This window comes from Bactrocera tryoni, chromosome 4, assembly GCF_016617805.1.
Source record: "Bactrocera tryoni isolate S06 chromosome 4, CSIRO_BtryS06_freeze2, whole genome shotgun sequence".
In the NCBI taxonomy this organism is placed as follows: Eukaryota; Metazoa; Arthropoda; class Insecta; order Diptera; family Tephritidae; genus Bactrocera; species Bactrocera tryoni.
Window position 1 is genome coordinate 9,902,633 of NC_052502.1, and position 23,393 is coordinate 9,926,025.

At 37.8% G+C, this 23,393-nt stretch overlaps 1 protein-coding gene across 2 annotated transcripts in view; it reads right to left on the reverse strand.

Annotated features, from left to right (window-relative positions):
* Window positions 1–848: 848 nt before the first annotated feature.
* LOC120775595 (inactive dipeptidyl peptidase 10) overlaps window positions 849–23,393 on the reverse strand; it is a 186,209-nt gene continuing 163,664 nt past the window's right edge. For both annotated transcript variants that reach the window (XM_040105834.1, XM_040105833.1), the window contains exons 2-12: window positions 11,437–11,551; window positions 10,905–11,003; window positions 10,715–10,809; window positions 10,538–10,623; window positions 6,957–7,423; window positions 6,600–6,750; window positions 3,864–5,012; window positions 3,577–3,771; window positions 3,200–3,360; window positions 2,885–3,090; window positions 849–1,675 (exon numbers count right to left, since the gene is read on the reverse strand). In XM_040105834.1, the coding sequence (XP_039961768.1) occupies window positions 1,535–1,675; window positions 2,885–3,090; window positions 3,200–3,360; window positions 3,577–3,771; window positions 3,864–5,012; window positions 6,600–6,750; window positions 6,957–7,423; window positions 10,538–10,623; window positions 10,715–10,809; window positions 10,905–11,003; window positions 11,437–11,551 (2,865 nt within the window). In that variant the 3' untranslated portion in view covers window positions 849–1,534. The remainder of the gene's footprint in view (window positions 1,676–2,884; window positions 3,091–3,199; window positions 3,361–3,576; window positions 3,772–3,863; window positions 5,013–6,599; window positions 6,751–6,956; window positions 7,424–10,537; window positions 10,624–10,714; window positions 10,810–10,904; window positions 11,004–11,436; window positions 11,552–23,393) is intronic.

A 23,393-nucleotide genomic window follows, 5' to 3' on the forward strand; every position in this document is an offset into this window, starting at 1 on the left:
AGCCTAATGCGGATAACGCAGAAATACCACATAAAGCGCAGCTTGTTAGCAGCTATAAACAAGCGTACGCGCTTATAATTCAATATAACTCATGGCGATCGTGTTGAAAAAATTGAATGCACATACCTACATATTTATTTAATTTAACATCAAATTCCTCATATACATATATACATATATATCTGTTGACTGCTCGAACTTAGTTAATATTCATAATTTAGTCATAACACACGCTTTAAAGCTAAAAAATGTAAATTTTCACAAAATTATGCACTGCAATTGATGACATACATACATATACTTATAAAAAACAACATTCAGTCAATTTTAATTCATTTTGTGAATAACGGTATAATCAATTATACACACATATATACAAGAGCGCTGCCTGGAGCGTTTCACATATACATATGCGCAGCTGTAAATACACATAACAGTACATTTAACTATACACTTAATGAATATCGCAACACATTAACGGTAAATAAATATTAAATATACATATATATATATTTTTTTCAAATATAAATTTTATGCCTGTTTGTTTATGCAAAAATACCGTAAATAAATATTTTATGCATATGTTTTGCTGCACACACGTGTAGTCGACTGCGGAATGCACGCTTGAACGAGTATAAAAAATTAGTAAATACATTAAATTTATATATAATTTACGTTAAATATGATAAACCGTTAACTCAATGCAATCACTTAGGTTAATTAATTATTTTTTTGTTGTTTTTTTTGTCATTATCAGAATTTAATATCATAAGTTTTTAATTATTTATTATTTTTCATGAATTTTTTTTTAATTTTCTGTTATTTTTTTTTACCTTTATATTTATTATTTTATTTTTTACTTATTTTGAATTTAAATTTGTTAATTAAAATGTTTATTTATGCTCATTAAATGTGTTTTTTCGCATATTTCAATAATCAGTCGCACAAATTAATCACGTTGCTTGCAGTTTGCGTTTGCTCCTTCGCTATTCGTTTGCTTTTTGTTAGCTTTAAGTTTTTTAAAATTAATTATTTTCAAAATAATTTTTAATTATTAATTTTTTTTTCATAATTTTTCTGTTGCACATACCCACTTACACTTAGTGTTATATAACTTAAGCTTTGTTTCTAATCAGCTTTGTTATTTAGCTTAATGTTTTTGCTTAGCCTGCAAATATAAAAACTAATTTATAATATTATTTTCTTTCAAAAATGCAAAAAACTTGAATTTTCCTAGTTAAGAACTCGCCAACTTTGTCGCTTCGCACAAAATCTACAGACCAGGGTATAATTACTCAAACTCTCTCCGCTTTGCTCACCTACTTATGAGTACATGCTCTTGCATACCCAGCGTACTCCCTTAACACTCATCACTACATGCATATGAACTTTATTGTTGTAACGCGTTGTTCTTTTTAATCGCTAAATTGTTGTTTTTTTCGTGCTTCCTATAGAATCTCTAATCACACTAATTTATGCAACTACTTAGTACTTGCTTCTACAAATAGACCTCTCCACCACTGTGAATGATTAATTATTGTTTGAACACAAACAGTCCCGTCGGATCCCATTCGGTGTCGTCGTTAGGGCCGAAGCACTCATCAAAGTACCATTCCATTGTTTTATAGACGTGACTGAGTGATTTCGTCATCGCATGATCCTCATCGGGGTAGACCTGGAAATAAACATGGAAGCAAAGATGGAAATTAAAGATGGTGGCATTTAGTAGAACTCATTCAGAATAAACGTAAGTACAGTTTTGTAATTGCAAAATCATTGGTAGTCAAGTCCACTATGTTCAATGGCGTCTTTATGTGGTGGAGGGCTCTAGAATAGACCACACTTGCAAAGAAACTCGAAAGCGTTCATCAGCATGGGTGGTGCACTAAGGTCCACTACAAAAATAGCACTTAACGCCATCTTGCGCATATTGCCCGTAGACATCGTTAGAAGGTTTATGGCTGCGAAAGTCGCTATCAGACTCAGAGAGTCTAGGTTCCTAAATACCACATGTCTGAACCTTCGGAAATCCTCACTTCCTTTGACTTCCTACCTGATCATTTGAATTGTGGAGTGCCAAAACGAACTCTGGTTCTTCTCTATCCATATACCGGCCAGGGAGTTGTGGGTGAAAAGAAGCCGTTGGAAGAGAAGGGCAGTGACCTTCTTTTCGGATGGGTCAGAGCATGCGAGGAAGGTTAGTGGAGGGGTTTACTGTCAGGAGCTCTTTATCAACTCCAGCTTCAGACTTCCTGACTATTGCAGTGTCATTAAGGTAGCACCGCGACCTCATTAACAAAGCGTTCAGGGCTGGTCAAAGAGTGCCTAACCTCGATATCAATAGCATCGAGTATCTTTGTGATAAGACTGGTGCCATAGGTGCCAGGCCATAGCGGAATCGCAGGAAACTGTAAAGCTGATGAGCTTGCAAGAAAAGACACCCTTCAACAGCCATCAGTAGAAAGAAAGCGGATGTTTCCGTATCCTCTTTTGTTGTACTTCTAGATAGCTGGGCTACGCGGAAACTTGGCCAGCGTTGGGCCACCATCACCATCACCATGCGCTGTCGCAAAAGCTTTTCGGCCCCAGATCGATAACAAGAGATCTAGTGATATTTGCCCTCAATAAGTCGAGTTGGGGGGTTTTAATAGTTAGATCAGCAATCTAACCTCTTAGTCTTGTAATTTTCGAATGGCAGTGGCTAGAAAATATTCCATTATCTTTTTTTTTAATTCTACTAAAGTATGTGCGGAGCTCGGTGAAACGCGGCTGAATTCATGAAGTCGATTGTAAAAACATTAACGTTTTGGACTTAAAATTATTTTTGGTAGCATCTCCATTACCAAAAAACCACATCACCCACTTGCGAATACAAATCACTCACCTGATGTCTGAACTTGACTTGCTGATCCACCAGCGCACGCACTAACATCAACGTGTGCTCCTGATGCACCAGTCTGTCCGCCGTGCCGTGTATCAACATCAAATTGCGACCCTTAATATTGCCAGCCTTCATGGTCAAATCGGCCTCCTGCAGAGCGCGCAAGTAGTCGCCCTTCAGCGGTATGTAACGTTCGGTGAAAAATGAGTCTGCAACGATTACAAGGAAACAGAAGAATACACCATTAATAAGGGCAAACAATGGACGTGTGGGCTGTGAGTCAAGTGTAGCGAAAGTAACTGCGAATTGCAAACTTACAGTGATAGCCAAAGGAGACAATCGGGTTGACGGCCACAGCGCACTGCAGCACCTGGTGCGAGTCATCGATGAGCGTCATGGTGGCCGCGTAGCCGCCGTAACCCCAGCCGTAGGCGCAAATACGTGACGGATCAATGAATTTCAAATTATCGCGCAGGTAGCTAAAGGTGTGTGTGTGTGGAAGAGAAAAGCAATAAAGTAAGTAAAGTGAGTAAGAGCTGTTGACGAGCGCTGAGCTCGCTTAATGAGTCTACACGAGTTTATTTGGTTCAAAGTTTGAGGTCAGTGTCTTTTAGTGCTATGAAATAAGTGTGCACGCGCAAGTTTATGAGTCTCGGCGCACACGTGTGTGCGTGGTTTGAGTAGTGAATGCTTACGTTAATACGCCCAGTTGATCCTCTACTTCGACGGTGCCGAGCTTGCCGTGCACTTGTGTGCGCAGCAGTTCGCCCTGGAAGCCGCTGCCGCGTCCATCAATTTGCGCCACAATCATGGAGCGCTGACTGCTCAAATACCAGTTCCAATCCACTTGATACTTTTCGGTGACCAGCTGTGAACCGGGCGCCGCGTTGCTGCAAGTAGACAAGATAAAGCAAGGATTTGAGTTTCATTTGCGCCCGCTTTGAGTGCAAAAGTGATAAACTCAGTTTTTTCTTCAACTTACATGTGCAGTATGAGCGGAAAAGCGACCTCTTCGTCCTCGCGCATTCCTGGCGGCAGGTAGAGACGCACTTGCGCGTGGAAGCCGTGCCGTATCTCTACGCTGAACGTACGTATTTGTGGCAAAGCGAGCTGTTGCAGACGATGTCGTAAGCTGTGACCCGCATTGAGTATATACGTCTTCATGTTGCTCTGTGTCTCCACCATATAGACGCTGGGCGACTCCGGTCCCAGGCACTCTTGCACGTAGTGCGAGTAATCTTTGCTGAAGTAGATTTTATTGTAAAGACAGTTCTTCGGTATATCATAGTAACACTCGGTCTCATCGTCGCTCCGATTTTCAGCGTCCTCTACGCGTATACCCTGCGCGGTCAGTCGGAACGTGGATATGGTGTTGTCGCAGGTCAAGCATGTCGGTTGTGTTGAAGTAATATACGCGCGATTGCTCTGTGTCTCATTCAGCTTTAGGCTAATCTTATAGAGATGCCGTTCACCCGGACGCTTTTCCGGTGCCGCCATAAAGTAGACAATTTCATGCGGCTCATCCCAACCCAAAAGTTCGGTGACTTCAAAGCGTCCCATTGTGAGCGGCACTGGTCGACGATCCAGCGAAGAGATGAAGACCACATGTCGGAAGTGTCCGTGTTCGCCATCGCGTACCGGAAGACGTTTAAGCAGATAACCGCCATGTGAGATCTCATAAGTAGTCTGACCGTTGCTCACATTGTGGTAGCTATTATTGCCATTCAGTCCATTGGCGAGCAATTGTTGTTGGTTTCGTTTGAGATTTGCGCTATTGCGTGCGGAAAATATGGGCCGCTCAGCTGGGAGCACCCAGCCATCATTAACCGTAACTTCTGTGTGTACGGGATGACAATGGAAGTCTGGTGCGCGACAAACAACCGTTGTAGCTTTCGTTTGACCACGATTGGTGATCGTCACGGAGAGGTCAATGGGTGTGGCCCAGGTGAGTGCGCCAATGTAACTGCCATTCGAGAGATCGGCTGGAAGTTTGATTTGCGTGGGGAAGATGTATTTGAGGACGGAGAGATTCACCACATTCACGGTGACATTCGGGTTGGCTTCGCCTGCTTTGGGATAGCGTTGTGTTAGCACAGCAGGGTACTTGATGTCGTCCCCCATCCAGGTGTATCTATGGTTTGGGGAAGAATGGGAAAATAAAAAAAGGAAGACTGAGTAAAGGAAGATTAAAATAGTATAGCAAATTACAAGGAGAAATTTAGACTTCATCAAAGTTTCGAAATTGTTTCGTAGTTCTGCCTATGAACCTCATCTCTATTGGTGAGGATTGTTTCTTTTGGAGAAAGTCTCAATAAGACTGACCTCCGCTGTCAAGGATATGGTGATGACATTGTTATTATAGCTAAAAACAAATTTGAAGACACTCTCTGGGACTGTGGTGCAGTGAAGTTGAGCTGAATATCCCTCAAGTCGACCATCGTCCCGTTAACGAGACAGGTGGTTCTTGCCCGGCCTCAGCAACCTAACCCTTGGGGTAGAGTGGTAGAGATGGCTAATATGGTCTAATATCTTGGTCTTACGCTGGATTCCATTCTTTGGTGGAAACAGCATGTAAATCCTGGAGCTGTAAGCCAAGGATTGTCAGGTGATTGTACATTATGATCGTGCAACCGATAACTACGTATGGCATGGTAGCTTGGGCCTCAAAAACATTGCTGACTTCGGTAGGCCTTCAACTATCGAAGCTGCAACAACTTGCATGCATTTCCATTTCGGGTGCCATGAGCACATGCCCGACGGCAGCACTTGAAGTGAGCTCACAAAAAGCTTCACCAAGTAATCGGACAGGTAGTCTGCTTCATATGACAGCAGAAGTGTTTGGTAAAGGTAAGGTAGTCTCATCGCAGCGGATGAAGGGCTTAAGTGGTGTTATACCAGTGGCTCTACTGCCAAGGGGCAGCATTACCAAAAGGGTAAACTTTATCAGAAAGTTCCAGATTAGCAGTAAGGCTGAATGGAACTATTCCACTCTCGAGCTATTGCTTAGGGATAGAACAATCAAGCGGTACATCGACAAGCAGCGGCACTTAAAGCAATCTCTGCCTACGAGATCAACTTGCTATTGGTGCTGGAGTATAGGGAACGACTGAATAGTCTATTGGAACTTAACCAAGAGCTTATTTGATGCCCGGTGACCAAGGTATTGTCGGGAATGAACTGGCCGATGAGCTCGCCCGCTCCGCATCATCCACTAACGTGGTTCGACCTGAACTCTTCGTCGCGGTGGGTTCTCAAACCGTGAAAGAGCTGATACGGAAGGATGAAGGAGTAGACACAGAGGTATTGGCAACAGCCCCAAGGCATGTGCCTTAGTTCACGGTACAATCCTCATCTATTTATCTTATCTCATCTTACCATGACATTGGAACCGGAGGTCTGGTGGGTGGACTAAGAAAGAGTAAAATAGTTATTCAGATGGATTTTGTAGATTAAAGAGCTTTACGAGCTTTTTAGAGCTTTCAATTAGTGATCTTGAGGGTATGCACGTTTTACGTAATTTATTCATTTCCAATGAAAGCTGAAATAATAAGAATTAAGTTCACTAGAACTTGTCTTCCTTACATGTTACTTTCACGATTAACTGTATTGACGTCAGCCGTCTGCTTGACAAAGGGAGCGAACTCACGGAGCCAATAATTATAGCGCACATTTTGTTAACACATTTTATAGAGTTTTAAATATTCATAACGGTACTCACTTGTATTCATTCACATCGCTGTCGTTGAATGTGAGAAAGGCTAAAAATAGGCCATCCGGTGAGAAGGCGAGACCGCTGCTGCGCCCATTCAGCTCCGGCACGTTCTCATACGTCCAATCCGGTATGCCATTGTAGACGACGCCAGCGCGACCTGATGCCGGCAAGCAAACACCCACATGATAGTAGAAGAATACGAAGACGAAGAAGAAGAAGAAGTAAACAAAGTAAGATGAAATAATTTGGATGTAGAAAGCAGAGCTTTTGCCACATATCAGTGGCAGCTTATAATATTTGAATAATAAAAAACTAACAGTGAATAGTTGAGCCACCCACACACACACACTCTAAGCCACTCACCTGTTGTTGTAATGCGGCACACTAGCTCGCCTTGAACCTTCGGCTTGTAGTAGATGTCGTTCTCGTACACAAAGGCGATTGCTTGATTCTGTGGAAACGCTTTCACCGCGCCGCCATTCGGATATTGAAAATTACTTGGTGGCGGCTTGCCCACACCGCCACCGGTCGCTGCGCCCGCCAAGCTGCTCAGCAAGATGCTGCCACCACTTGAAGCATTCACGGCTGCCGCTGCCGCAGCGCCGTTCGCTGTACGTGCCGCATTTGTTGTTGTGTTGGTAGGTGCGCGCGTTGTTGTGGTTGTGCTGGTTGTTGTAGTGGTGGTCGTGGTGGTGCTTGTTGTGGTTGTGGCTGGCGCGGGCGGCACGTTGGGCGCCCATGTGACATATTGCAGGCGCGGCGGCTCCGCTATGTTCTCTGTGGGGCCCAGCGGAAAGGTGTTCGCTGTCTGCACCTCGTAAACGTGATGCCTGTGTGTCGTTGTTGGTTGTTGGTGCGTGGAAGCAATTGAGACATAAAAAATAATTCCAACGAATTGTTAATAATTAAAATTATGAGCTATTTCGCATCTGCTTTTAATGTGTGGTTGTTGTATGTGTGCTTGTGGTTCAATGGATGGTGTAGTGTAAATATTTATGAATAAGTGTGCAAATGTGTGTAACTAGTGTTTGTATTGTTTCGTCTCACACGGTAGTTAAACGCAAAAAATATTAGCGTTGTCATAAAATTTCATTTCTTTAACTCAGCATTTGAGGAAATGTTTATCATACGCCATGTGGCTCACGCTCTTGTGAAATGTATTGGCAAGAGACGGTCATTTCCTGTATCATTTCTTGTGTAAATTATTTATCGGTGATCATTTGCACGCATAGCAGAGCTTATGGTGCATTCCACGGCAATAAGAATTTTTGAAAATTTTTGGGAAAAAATTAAAAAAAATTTAATGCCAAGGTTGGTAGGTGAGGAATTATTAACAGTTGTTATGTCGAAAAAATTTTATGCGACGAAACCGTCCAGGAATCACAATCAACCAGAATAACGGTTCTTAATAATGTGTATGTGGGGTTAAGAGAACCAAGGGACCGAGTTCTTCGACTTGTCGCGCCAAATCACTTTCTTTATGTGTTAACATATTTAGCTAAAATCTCACATATTAAATGATGTATTCGACAAAAAAATTTTAAGTTAGGTATTTTTAGGGATGAACCAAGGTCTGGCGTAAGAATCGACGATTAACGGTCAGAGATCTTACTGGCATCGCTGGAATATCGGAAGGATCAGTGACAACCATTTTGAAAGATCATTTGGGTCTAAGAGAAGCGAAAGTACAATTGGTTCCAAAATCACAACATTTTTAATACCTTCTGTAGAAAATAGTTTCCGACTACATGGAAGTCATGAAACGTATTATTACTGGCTATGAGTCTTGGATCTATGCTTATGACACGAAAACAGATGACCAATTGGAATATCAGGAAAGGTGAGCAGAACCCAATAAAACCACGTCAAAAGAGGACAAAAATCACGGTTATGTGAAGGCTATTCCGGAAATTGACTTTAACAACTGTTTCGAGGATAGGTACAAGTGTATTGAGGTCAAGGGGGACTACTTTGAAGGAGACGACATTGATTTTGAAGAGTAAATTAAAGATTGACAATTTTGATATTATACATATTCAGAACGTTTGACATACGAGCGCTATTTCTGTAGTTTACAGTAACTTAAAAGATTCATTGCGACCAAAATGTGGAACTAACTCGGGAGCATTTTGGCGCGATTATATTTTATGACTTTCGACGTGAATTAAGTCAGTAATCGTGCATCGATGAACTTAATTAAATTTTTGGCGATGAAGCTTCTTCAAGGGCCACTGTTTATCCAAGACGAATTTCCCGAATGTGGTCCGAAATTAGTTTTTTTTCGGAAACTGTGGATGCTGGCATTGCAAGATCGTTATGTGACCTATCGTAAGGTTAAGACGACGGTAGACAGTATGCGAGTTTCCAGATGAGTCAAATCCCATAAAAGTTGTTCGCGCACGAAGGTCTTCCAAGCAAATGGTTGTCTGGTTTTTTGAAGGGACATGCAACTAGAACAATGCAGCACAGTAAATACTGAGTGGAACTTTCATGAACACCAACCGTCATTCTCATACATCGATTGAATCAACTGCATTTTTGAGTACAACATCGATTTCATGACTAATCCACCGTAAAGTCCAGACTTGGCACCAAATTGCTACTTTTTTCCCGACATCAGAAGCGGTGTTCTGAACAATTTTATGAATATAACTCTATCTGAGTGACAAAAGAGCTTCGACAATTAGTTTAAACGTATGCAGAAGTGTATAGACGTTAATGGCGAATATTATGCCTCTGCAGCTATGAAATCTGTACCCAGTTCCTGCATTGCGCCGCCATTCCAGTCGACAGACCAACAAAGGATCTCTACGGTTCCCAGGAGCTCAGACAGGCATCATGACTCCCAATCTGATCATTAACACCCTCTTCATCCAGCTTCAATTTTCGTGCGAAAGCCAAGCAGCTCCTGGTTCCTCGCACAATCTGTTCCGTGTGTCAGACACTATACGTCGGAGCGTCGCTTCAATCAAGTGCACTTGTACTGGGGGGTGTCACTTCTCGACGTGTTCCGGCCTGCGCACCACACATGAGTGGAGTGTGTCGTACGTTGTACAGGGGAATCGCCAAATAAATATTTTTCCGGATATTTTGAGTATGAAACGCATTCTTCCTCGACTAGCGTCGTTAAAGCTGAAATTTTTCCAAAAAGAGTACCGAAACAGGTTTCCTTGAACATGCTTGATCATGCGAATTCCGATTCTACATTCATGAAGAGCATTATAACTACCGATGAGATATGGGTTTACGAGTTTGACATGCAAACCAATCAACACACATCGAAATGGAGGGGTAAAAATGAGTCGAAACCAAAACAGTTACGCCTAAATACGCAAATATCAAGGTGATGCTCATTGTTTTTTCGACATTCGTAGTTTAGTGCATCATGACTTTGTTCCGGAGGGACGGATGGTCAATAAAAAGTTATATTTGGTCGTATTGAGGCGTTTGCGTGAGAATATCCGTCGAAAACGGTCGGAATTGTGGATGAACTATTCATTGATTTTATACGATTATAATGCACCATCGCATCGAGCCACGATTGTGACCAAAAAACGCAATGAATTCCATCGATCAACCACTGTATTCACCAGATTTGCCTCCGTGTGATTTTTTCTTGTTCCCCAAACTGTTCCTTCCCAACGTGGAACCCGTTTTTAGCTGATCGAAGAGGTAAAGAGGTAAAATATATATATTCCATTCCATCAGCCGTGGAATGCTCCACAAATCGAAATATTAAGAGAACATATCAAAATGCTATTGGCCTTTGAATGTGTCCTTCCGCCACCCACTGCGATATTAAAATGAGTATTTGTTTATTTGCAGTGGCGTACAAAATACAAAAGAAATGAGCTTCTAAAAACAATATTTAGTCGTGTATAAAGGAAAGTGTAAATAAAATGCCCAACAAATTATTTACGCAAATTTTATGCGCAAAAACCCACCTGGAGCCTTCCGCATTGCTGTCGGACTGCAGCAGCACATACTTCTGATCGGGCGATACGAGAAACGATTCAGCATTCAGCTGGCGCTGCGGAAAGCGGAAAAGAGAAAATATTTCAAATTGTAAAAAGGTAAATCTGCAGGAAGAACATTGAGAAAAGCTGTAAACAAACACTTACGAATGTTGAGTTGGTCATTAGGACCCGCGTTGTGTAATTGTCTAGATTTAATATCGATAAGCCGCCCGTGGGGTCACGGTAAATCAGTTCAATGTCTGAAAAATAGAAAATAAATAGAAGCAAGTTTAGATGAAGAAGTAATGCAATGAAAAAGTGCCGAACACACACACACACATATTGGCACACTTACCACTACTCCAAGTGCCGTTGAAGGGCTTCCACTGCAAACTTTTGCCTAAAATGTCTGGCAGCACCATGTGACGGCCGCGTATGCGCAACCCTTCATCCTCTATAATTGCATGTAAATTAGAATGGAAATTAAATGAGGCAAATTAATGAAAGCGCACAGGAGGAGGGGGAGGGCTGAGAGTTTGAATTCTACCAAAAGGGTGTGCCAGCGAATAACAGTCGGCATAAATGGCAGCAGCACGCCTAAATACGCATGAAAATGTTAATTTCAGAGCGATATTCTCACACACATATATATGTACATATATTTGATTGCATATATGTATGTGTGTGTGAAAAGTTTTCACTTTCCTCTCATGCGTCAAATAATTTTAATGTCTTTGGGGAAATTGCACATGTCGCCATTATTTTTATATAATATTTTTACTTATATAAGTACAGTTACACTTAGTTTATATACATATATAGTATATGTAAATATATACAGTTATTCGTGTATGTTGTTGACTTTGCATATCATTTGTGTCACTTACCTGGCGACAGCAGGAAAATGGAGAAAATTATGAGACTGAAGACTGCTGCTATTACCAGCAACGCTATAAATATGCCACGCCAATTACGTCGTTCCGGCGAGATGGCAACCAGCTCCTGGAAAACAAGCATAAAAATAGCCGTGAAAATTCCAGTTAAACGTGTTGTCGCTATTGCAGTATTCATTATGCAGATTAAGGGATTTGAGTCAGCTGATAAAAATAGTTTTCATAGAAATGCAATTGATGAGTGACGGAAACTATTTTTATACGTAAGCAGAGTTTTTCTAAAACTTAAATATACGTATGTATGTATGTATGTATGTATGTACGTACTTGCATACATATAATACAAACCTATGTATATAATATTAGCAGTTATATATTTGTAGGTATGTATGTCCTCGGACATTTACAGCATGTCTTTAGCAGAAATTGGGAAGTGTTTATGTAAATTTTTGATATTTGTGAGAGAGTTGCCACCTATTTATATACATATATAAAATGCTAAAAATATAAAAATCAATTCACTTTAAATACTAAAAAATTATTTCAACAAAAAGCAAAAGGCCTTAAGCAGGAACATTTTGACAAGAGAGTTACCACCTTTTTAAAATATATAAAACGTTAAATGTATATAATTTATTTCACTTCAAATGTTACAAAATGGATACCAACAGTAAATAAAAGTCACGCCGCTGAAATATTTATGAAACAGAGTTGCCACCATTTTAGAAAATATAAAATGTTAAAAATATAAAAATCAATTCACTTCAAATACTAAAGAAATTACATCAACAGAAAGCAAAGGGCTTTAAGCAGGAACATTTTGATAAGAGAGTTACCACCTTTCTAAAATATATGTATAAATGTTAAAGGTATATAATTTATTTCACTTCAAATGTCACAAAATGGATACCAACAGCAAACAAAATTTATCTGCTGAAATATTTATGAAACAGAGTTGCCACCATTTTAGAAAATATAAAATGTTAAATCAATTAATTTCTTATATTACTGAGAGGATTCCAGCAGAAAACAAAAGGCTCTATTCAGCATTATTTTTGGGGTTGCCACCTGGAATGTCAAGAATCGATTCAAAATCGACTTCGACTACTGAATATTGATTCCGAAAAATCGATTATTTTACAAGAAAACTCGATTTTCGAGTAGAATCGGAATCGAGTTTACCATCCCTATTGGCAGCCATCGCGTGCACATATAATAACCTCCGCAGAATAACCACCACAAAAAAATGATTTTTTTCCATGTAATTTATATGGAAAACAGAAAATTTGAAAGAGCCACCTCTTAATATTAATGTTAAGAGCTCACCTTTTGAGTGACTTTTTTTTTCACATTTCGAAAGTTTTGAGCCTGTTTTTCAGTTGAAAAAAAAGGTTGCCTCAAAATGGCACACCCTAATATGTATGTATGTACATTAGAGTGATTCAAAATCATTCATAATAATTTTTTTTCATTGAGTTATTAAATTCATAAGAAATAAAAAATTTTCCCAAAAATAATCAAACTTTAACTGTTAATATCTTTTAAACGTTTGGGTTTACGAAAACATCATGCAGACCTTTTTTGTAGAGCATTCAATTTCCTACAAAATCTAAGGAACAAGATATTTTTTCAAGTAGTTGGAAGCGAGATATAAATTTTTGTATCTGATAATAAGAAAAAATAGAAAACTGTATGTGAGAGGACCTTCCCGTTACAATTAAAAACTCATATTTGGAGAAGCTTTCTTAGAGGTGTCTAGGAACCTATTTTTCCGAGTACCAAACGAAAAAAAAAATTTTTTTTTTGAATCACTCTAATGTATGTACATATTATGTGTATGTATGTATATAAAATGTTGAAAATACATAAATCATTTCATTTAAAATATATACCAACACCTACGTAAAATATGAAATGTTATAAATACATATGTACATATGTATGTACATACACATATTTATAAATCATTTTATTGATAATACTGAAATATTTATTCCAATAGAAAGCGGCATTGAAGAATATTTTAAGAACAGGGTTGCCACCTACGCACTTAAAAAAATTCAAAATGATAAAAGTAAACAAATGATTTCACTTGTAATAAATATTATATGGGTTTCAACATAATGGAAAAAGCGCTTTGTAGGGGTATTGTGGGAACAGAGTTGCTACCTATTTGAAAAATGCAAAATGATAAAAATTGGCAAATAATTTCAGAAATATAAAATGGGTTCTAGAATAATGCAAAAAGCTTTTTTGCAGGAATGTTGTGAGAGCAGAGTTGCCACCTGTTTTTTTATTTTAAGTACGGTTTTTTCGATGTCTATATGTATATCCATCTTTAAATTATTGGTGCAATTAAATTAGGGAATTTATTTTTTTAACATATGTATGTACGTTCCAAATGTTTAACTGATAGTTTACCCTAAACTCCTTTCAGTAATGAGTACCACAGAAACTATTTCAATGAACTTTTAAAATGAATTTAGTGGAAAAATCTTTTCCTAAATTTCACCATTAATTACGAATGTGCATACATACATAAAATGTTCTGTTATCTTCAGAATATTTCCAAAAATACTTACAATTTAATAAATGCTTAGTTAATAGAATTTTATTTTATAAAAGTTATTTTATAAACTTTATTTTGAAAGGTATTGATATTAAAGCAAATATATTAATTTATCACAAATCTAATTTCTTTGCAAAGTAATATTTTAGTCATGGCAAACACACAAATATTTGTACTGTGACGGCTTTCAACTGCGGTGCGGGTTGTCAAAGTTTCGAAATTATATTAAATTTAAATTATATTATTGCTCTTGTTACGCAATATGTTGCCACCTCTTCGCAATTTATGCAACTCAGCCTTTCATTTATTTGGAAGATTTGGACATTTTAGTATAGTACTCGTAATACTCGTATTCTTTGAACTGTAGAAAAGTTAAAATTTTAAATGACAAAACTTGCAACTGTCGGCACTTAATAATTCGATTTAGTATTTGGTTTATTATGAGAGTTGCCTTTTCCATTTCGGTATTACAGAACAAATACTAATCATCGAAAATCGAATTCAGAAGCACTTTTGTCACTCTGACTGAGGTAGTCTCTCCAAAACATACGTACTGAACGCATCAATCGCTTCTTCAGGTGTCAACATTCACGAATTCGTCTTGGAATCGTCTACGAACGCGATTGCATTCACCTTACTATCGATAAATAGTGGTCTTTAATGGGGCTTTATCGACAAAAATTTAATTAAGTTCAAGGATGCATTGTTGTTTAGTTAATTTACGGCGAAAGTTGTAAAAAATAATCCCCGGAAAATGCGCGCTATTTAATTCCATTTTTTGGCTGATGTCAATATTTTAAGTTACTGTAATTAACACGAATTGCTTATTAATCCACGTCAAAAGTTGTAAAAATAATCTCCCGAAAATGTTTGCGGTTTAATTAAATTTTTGTGTCGAGATGAATTTTTTAGGTTACTGTAGACAAACGAATTGCTTAGTAATTCACGTCGAGAGTTTTAAAAACCAATGTTTGGAATTTAGTTCCATTTTTTTGCCGAGAAGAATATTTTAAGTTACTGTAAACTCCAAAAATTGTTCGCGATTTAGTTTCGATGAGATGAATGATGAATATTTTAAGTTACTGTAGACAACACGAATAGCATATTAATCCACGTTAAAAATTAAAAAAAAAAATCTCCCGAAAATGTTTGCAACTTAATGCCACTTTTTGGTCGAAATAAAGAGTAACCTACATAAGCTAATTTAATATGCTTAAAATTTCGCCACTATATTAGCAGTACGACAGAATTTAAAAGTTTATAGCACCTTTCTTTTTGTAGAGTTATTGGAGACGTAAGAAATGTAGATGATTTTTTATACACCGACACACTGTAATAATATTTTTTTGTATATACTCTATACTTTTTAATAATTCTAATGAATTCTTGAAATAGCTAGATTACACAATGTCAATATTATATTACTAATGGCTCAAATATTTCTATTCTAATTTCGTTTATATGGAAAAACTCATCAAAAGAAGCCATTAAATTATTTATTCATAATATTTATTTAAACGTTTTATCGTTTTTCTTTAATCAAATCATTTGCATACATAATAAAGAGGCGTATAAAACGAATTTTATAAATGTTAATATTCACCAAAGTAAACAAACGGGACCTCGTTTACCACAGCAGATATTCAACAAAATATTAATGAATTTACAAGCGTCAATCTAAGTAAATATTTTTCTAGCTGCTATATAAACAAAAATGAAAGAGTTTCAGATATACAAGGAAAATCTACGCGTAATTACGTTGAAGTATAAAGGAATATAAAAAAATAAATTTCCATGGTCACTTCATAGAAAAAGTGGGCGTGACTGCAATGCCACAATTTTTGTACAGTACTCTATTTCCATTTCCTATTTCCTATTTAATTTTTCCCTTTTTTCCATTTTTGTAGCCGTTATTTATTTCTACGCATTTCAGCAACAAAACCCGGACCATTTGGGCCACACAGTCACGCTCATGCCTCTATTGATTCATGGGTTTGCTTGCCCCCATTCATTATTCGGAAAAGCTTTGTAAGCCAAAGCGCCATTTACTTATGCACAGATTCACACACACACAAACATTCACACCCGCCGCTTAATACCCTCGCAAATCAACAAATCAATCAAATACATGCAAAATGGCAAGAAATGTTTAGCTTTTTGCGTCTTTGGCAATTTCGTCTTTGGGAAGTTTGAAGCGCGTCTGATAGATATTTATTGCTATGCGCTTTACTTTTCCTGTGATTTTGCATCCCTTGAGTGTTTCTATTTTACACTAGACGCTGCCACATCTATCTATGTGTTTATAAAAAGCATTGCTTTTGTGGCAACCTTGACCATTAGTTTTGCATTTCCATTTCCATTACAATTACTCGTCGTGTTAATGCGAAAATGGCATTTGTTTTGATCACGTATACGCAATGGTGTACTAGCATATACAAATCCTACAACTCCTTCGCTATGCGCATGTTTAAAGCGTTCAATTTTACTAGCGCGTCGAGCGTTAAATTCATTTATTACAGAAATTTGTTTTTCTTGTATTTGTTTTCTCCTTTAATTTCACCCATTACTCACCAACTTCAGCCAATTATTTATGCTAATCCACTGCCGCTTAAGGGTTGAGCTTTAAATAGCCTAAAATTCTAAAATCTGTATTGAGTGCGAAGTAATTAAGACGAAATCGTGGCGCATAAATTTTTGACTGTGCGTTTGTGGTGTTATTGCTGGTGGTATTGGTGTAGATAAATACTATTGTTTTCTTAATTGGATGTTCGTGAGCTGACCGGAAAATACGCGTATTTTATGGCTTTTGCGCAGCCACTTCTTAGCAGCCTCCTAGTACCACACAGACAAAACCAATACTTAAATTCGATGCAGTACTGATTAGTTAGTAATTCGAAGGAGTTCTCAGTTCAGATTGACTAACAAAAGAGACTAAGTAATCAAGTACCTCAAAAGAATTATGAAAACAGGTGGGAAGCTGTAACGGAGAGACTGTCACATCTGAATATTTGGACGTAGCATGAGTTCTGTTTCAGCACGAAACCTAAATTAAAACTCACGAACCAAAAAAGACCCTACACATACACATTTAGTTTTAAAATTGTGTTAAGTAGCCTCTGTGTCAGCAATGCCACTTAGAGAGCTCGAGCTTTGGATTGTCAAACTCTTTGGTTATTGAACCATCTTCGATAGCATGTTCCTTTTTAGAGACAAAATTTTAGACTTTGGGACCCTATTCCTAGACTTCTATAAAAACGTTCATGTTTTATTTGCCCCAGAAGCAAGTAGGTATGAAAATTTGACAGCACGCTGGGTCAATAATTAAAAAAAATCATAAACATACTGTTTAACAACCTAGCAGGGCAAATAGTCTGAGTTCTAGAACCGTGAGACAGTGTAAAACGAAACTTAACTTTTACCCAGGCTACTGCAGTCGCTCTCATTTCAGTAGGAATATAGAAAAGCATGAGTGAGCGGACAAATTGGAGAGGGGAGGAGGACAATCGAGACATCGACAATCAACTTGTACTTGTCTGAGGTACTCGGGTGCATAATAAGACCAATACAGAGAGGGATTCAGAGACAATTCCTAGGGTCACATGAGTATATGCAAAACAAGTAAAGAAGAGCTAAGTTCGGGTGTCACCGAACATTTTATACTCTCGCATGATAAAGTGATAATCGAGATTTCATTATCCGTCATTTACATATTTTTTTATTTTGCTGTAAAATTAATTAGATTAGTAGTTCCTGAGATATGGTTTTTGGTCTATAAGTGGGCGACGCCACGCTCATTTTCAATTTTTAAAAAAAGCCTGCGTGCAGCTGCCTTCTTCCATTTCTTCCGTAAAATTTAGTGTTTCTGACGTTTTTTGTTAGTCGGTTAATACACTTTTAGTGATTTTCAACATAACCTTTGTATGGGAGGGGGGAGTGGTTATTATCCGATTTCTTCCATTTTTGAACTGTATATGGAAATGCCTGAAGGAAACGACTCTATAGAATTTGGTTGACATAACCATAGTAGTTTCCGAGATATGTACAAAAAACTTAGTAGGGGGCGGGGCCACGCCCTCCCTTATGCGACCCTTTGAGCCAAATTTCACTTTAATATCTTTATTTATGGCTTAGTTATGACACTTTATAGGTTTTCGGTTTTCGCCATTTTGTGGGCGTGGCAGTTGGTCGATTTCGCCCATCTTCGAACTTAACCTTCTTATGGAGCCAAGAATACGTGTACCAAATTTCATTATGATATCTCTATTTTTACTCAAGTTACAGCTTGCACGGACGGACGGACGGACGGACGGACAGACAGACATCCGGATTTCAACTCTACTCGTCACCCTGATCACTTTGGTGTATATAACCCTATATCTGACTCTTTTAGTTTTAGGACTTACAAGCAACCGTTATGTGAACAAAACTATAATACTCTGCTTAGCAACATTGTTGCGAGAGTATAAAAGTTTCGAATTCCATTAATATACACGGGTCCACAACAGCAATCGTTGAGAGGTTCATTTCACTAAACCTGGTACATTGCATGTTTTTGAGGTCGCTGCGCTTAAATCCAAAGTTCGTTTTACCACATCACGACAAGCTGTTTTTCTAATCTCAAAAAACATGGCGGATTTTGAGTCACAAATTCATGTTTTTAGACCATTTTAAATATTGAAGAATTGGCTTGAAACTTGTTACTTGGGGTTATCGGGATCACTGATTACGAATTTGATATCAGATTTTCAAAATAAATATAATCGTCCTTTATTTTGCAAGTACCGACAATCAGTCGTACGCAGGGACAACGACTTGGACGTAACAGGCTTCTATTCCCTTTGGCATGTTTAATTAAAAGTGAGTCCTTTTGCTTTCCATATTTCTCATCAATTTAATCAATTAATTTAATACAAGACCCGGTTTTATATGAAATAAAGGAAAGGAAGCAAAGAAACTTTCTAGTATTAGAATCTCTTTTATGATGTTTTCAGAAACTGGAGTTAAAGTTTTCCCAAGTGGGCAAGCTTGGTGCACATAATGTATTTCGCAGGCTCGACTATCCCACTCACATAAAAAGCATAGGCATGAGGCTTCGTTGGCCGAATAAAATTATCGTTACTTTTAAAACACCAAAAAATTGCCACTTGTGCTTATTATATTTTACTTTTCAAATAAAAATTAGAGGTTGCAGTATTCCTCTTTTGATACTACGAAATGAGCAGCTGGTAACTAAACATATTGTTTGCCGTTCTGTAGCAATGCTGCCTTGAACTTCATATTGAAGAATCTGTAAATAGATGCCAGTCTTTAGCTTCATAGGAAATATCATACTCGTTTATTAGTCCTCCAATATCGTAGCAGTAAATTAAGTTGTCGATCTCGTTTACGATTAAAATTATGTGATTTCTAAGTGTTGTTTCCGGCATTTTTAATGTGTCATGATGTATACGTTTTTTCCATTCAGTAATGTTTACAAATGCATCGTGGAAAGTTATACTCAAGAACAACTTTTACAAACTATTCAAGACCGCAATTTGTCAATTCCAAGACGTTCTTGAGAATCGGGACTGTCTCAAACCACAACCCGGCGTATTTTGATAAAGGATTTGGACTTGCTTCGGCATAAAATTGTTCACACTGTTGTGAATTTTCTGATTTTGCCTTGGAACAACTTAAAAATGATAAGGAGTTTCTTTAAGAAAATGTTAATTCCGGTGCGAAGAAGATTCACAAATTATTCATGAATAACCATTATATTCACCTAAATTGGTAGTTTGGTGTGATTTGATCTGGTGAAATCATTGGTCCCTACTTCTTTCGAAATGAAGCTGGTGGCGCCCTTACTGTCAGTGTAGAGCGGTGGGCAACATATAGTAAGACTTTTTAATTTAAATTTTGCAATTTTCATCCAATATCGTGCTGCAACCACCGTATTCGCCTGATTTAGCTCCATGTGACTTCTAGCTATTCAGCAAACTCAAACGACCGCTTCAGAGAAACCGCTTTGACTCAATGGAAGATATTAGGCGTGAATCGCTACGCGCAATGAAGGCTATTCAGGAAATCGACTTTAGAAACTGTTCCAAGGATTTGTAAAAACGTTTCCACAAGTATTTTGCAGCAAAAGGGTATTGCTTCGAGGGGCACTACATATATTTGGAAGAATAAATTAAGAATTTTAAAGATATGAACAAAGTGTTATTTTTTTTTTTGCTTACGGTATTATTAGTTTGTTTCTTTGTTTGTGAAAGAATGCATATCAGAGTCATGAGCCAGTGTATGAGTTAGCTAAATACACTTATATGTTGTGGAAATAGCTGAATTTCTCATTTGGCTTATAGTAGGATACGGAATTTTCCGATGAATCTAAGACAGAGATTGAGACTGAGATATTTACTTGTATAAATAAGGAACAATTCTTAGCAAAACTTGAATAGAAATATTATAAAACTAAAATAGTCCTAATATGCGCTAACCGCGCAACCGATTCATCTTTTCAGTGTTGCTGGTTTACTCATTCTAATTCCGCAGGCATAAACTATCTTTTCGCTATTCTCAGAAAACTTATTATATAGCCGGCATAGTAAACTAACCGAAATGAACCTACTTCGCACCATTATTGGGACAGCTATCTCTATTTAGTAAAAAAAAATCTTAAAGATTTGTTACTCTACAATAAATCTTTACCATAATGACTTCAATAAAATATAATTATTCTTATAAAGCGTGAGCTTGTACACATATAACTACAAAGTTCATATATGTACATATATGTATAACTACAACATCTCTTCAGTCAATTTCTGCCACTTCTCAGCGTGATGTGCAATTTTCAGTCCCACACTCAACCGAAATTAAGCAAGAATCTCTCTCTAATTTCTGCCTTACAAGTGATTACTGTACGCCGTCGAGGCATAAAACTTTCGCATTCTTAAGCTTTCCGTGGGTCTTGCATTAAATTACTTGACCCATCAAAAGTGGTGACACAAATTGTGATGTGTCAGCAAGAGCAGCCATTAAAAGTTTACAAAGTGAAATTATATGACTTGCTTAAGCCTTTAAGAGTCCAAATAGCGAGTAAATCACATGCCGCCCGCCACACGCTAAGCACATGAGGCCCTCCAACGAAGCTCGAGTACACTGCGCTTGTATAAATGTTTGTGTGCGTGTACGTATGTATGTATACAAGCATGTGTGTGCGTGTGTGTGTGTTTGCATAAATGTTGATGAGGGCACCGCAAAGATCAACACTAACACCCACACCACCGCAGAGCCACCACTTACAGTCATTTAATTATGTTGTAGTATGTCGGCGATGACAAGCGACCCAGTTAAGTGCGCGCCATTAATGCCAACAAAATAGCGGTTTCGAAAAGAAGCGACAAGAAAAACGGCATAATATGGCAGTGTAAATATGCGGGTGCGTTTGCGTATGCGTGTGTTGGATGAGAGGAGAAAAACGCTAACAACCATGGCAGCGTGTAATGTAATAGTCGGGAATCAAACATTCATAAAAAGGGCTTTAAATTGCGTTTACAAAAAAAAACATTAAAAAAGATGGAAAATGAATGAAAAAGAGTAAAAAGAAAATGGAAATTTCCCTTTGGTGGTTGTGCTGTTATTGGACCACGATGAAGAAGCGATTTTGTTTTTTTAACTCTCTCTTTGATACTCTGAAAAATGTTACAAAAGAGCTGAAAGACCTTGGACCTGAACCTTGAAATATACCTGGATCTTGAAATAAGCTGTTCGGTCTTTGATGTCTCTTAGTTTGTAATCTTTAGCTTTGGATACCAAATCTGTGACGTTAATCGACATTTTTTGCTTCTAAATAGTCCATGATACCGTGATGAGTACCTCGGAGAGCACATGATTAATGATTTATAATGGACCTTTAGTATTAGAACTGTAATTTTTGGTCTGTTCCTTTATATTTCAAAACTCATGTTTTACACCTCTAACGCGGGCGCTGATCTTTTTTTTTTTGATTCTGATCTCTTTATTGCTGTTGTAGTGGCGGAAAACATTTCTGAAGTAATTTTGATGAATGGTGCCGAACTGACTGTCCTTGGTCGGATAGAAATCTGGATTCGTTTCGACTACTTGTGAACTGGTTAGTTCAGATTATATATCATCCTTCTCTCAAAAGTGATTTACTTTATCTAATCAGATATTCAGATTTTTATTTTAAATCGAATGTTGGACCTCTGAACTTTCAGCATTAGTCCTTCAATGTCTATTTTTGGGGTTTCAAGCTTTAATCACGCTCTATTAATTTATTATATCACTTACCTGTAGCCTTAGATCTTACTCTTCTGATTTTCGCTAAGAGTAAGTTTCAGGGTTTCAGGTTCCAAATCTCTGTCTTACATTATATATATATCAGAATAACACGGCTCTTTGAGTTTTTATCAAATATCGACAATTGTGATCTCAGGTCTCTGCTTCATGGGCTTAATTTCTACAGTGTACCCTGAACGATCCGTTTTTTAACAGAACTATGTTCCATGGTGTGTTAGCAATAACAGAACTATTATGAAAGTCTTTTTCTGCACGATATTAGTTTCGAGATATTTCACCAAAAATTATTTCTTGGTTAAAGCAGGGTCTTCGACCTCATATCTCAATTATTTGTTAGTGTCTCCGGTGTTAGTTTTTTTTTTGTAACGGCAGAATTCTATCAAGTTGACAGTTCTTGACCAGAAAAAATAATCCGTTCCGTTCCTGATATGTAGACCCGACTATCGTGGGAGCCCTTTACGTCTCTGATCATTTAATCTGTCTAATATCTTGTCCGCCCTCTTAGCAGTGATCAAGTTTATATATCTAGTTTTAGCTTGCTTAATACTGGTTCCATTTGTGTGCGCTCTTCTATCTCTCCCAAAAATTTGCTCTTCTTTTTAGAGAAATTTAATTTTTTCCCAACTTCAAAATTTACGATAACCTTCCTTCAAGTGCATGTTGGTTGGTGTGTACTTTGGCAATATGTCTCCACCGATAAACACGTGACAGTACATGACGTGATTGGGTGTTTACGGCGCTGCATATAATCCCACAGCATATCTTCCGGATGAGCTCATGAAAGCAAAAGCAGAAATAAAGGCGAATATTCAACAAATGCGATTTCTTTCCACGCCTTCGTGCGGTGGATTCAACAAAAACTGCGCAAAAGTGGCCACATTAATTTTATATGAGTGCCTGTATGTACATATGTATACGTGAGAGTGTATGTATGTGTTTGTTGGCGCCAAAAGTGCGGATGCCAGCGCCAGAAAAAAAATGATAGAACGATAACAATGAGAGAGCGCAGAAATGAGAGGGGGGGCAAATGATAGAGCGATGACAAAAAGTTAAAATTACAGTAATTCACTTACAGGAAAAA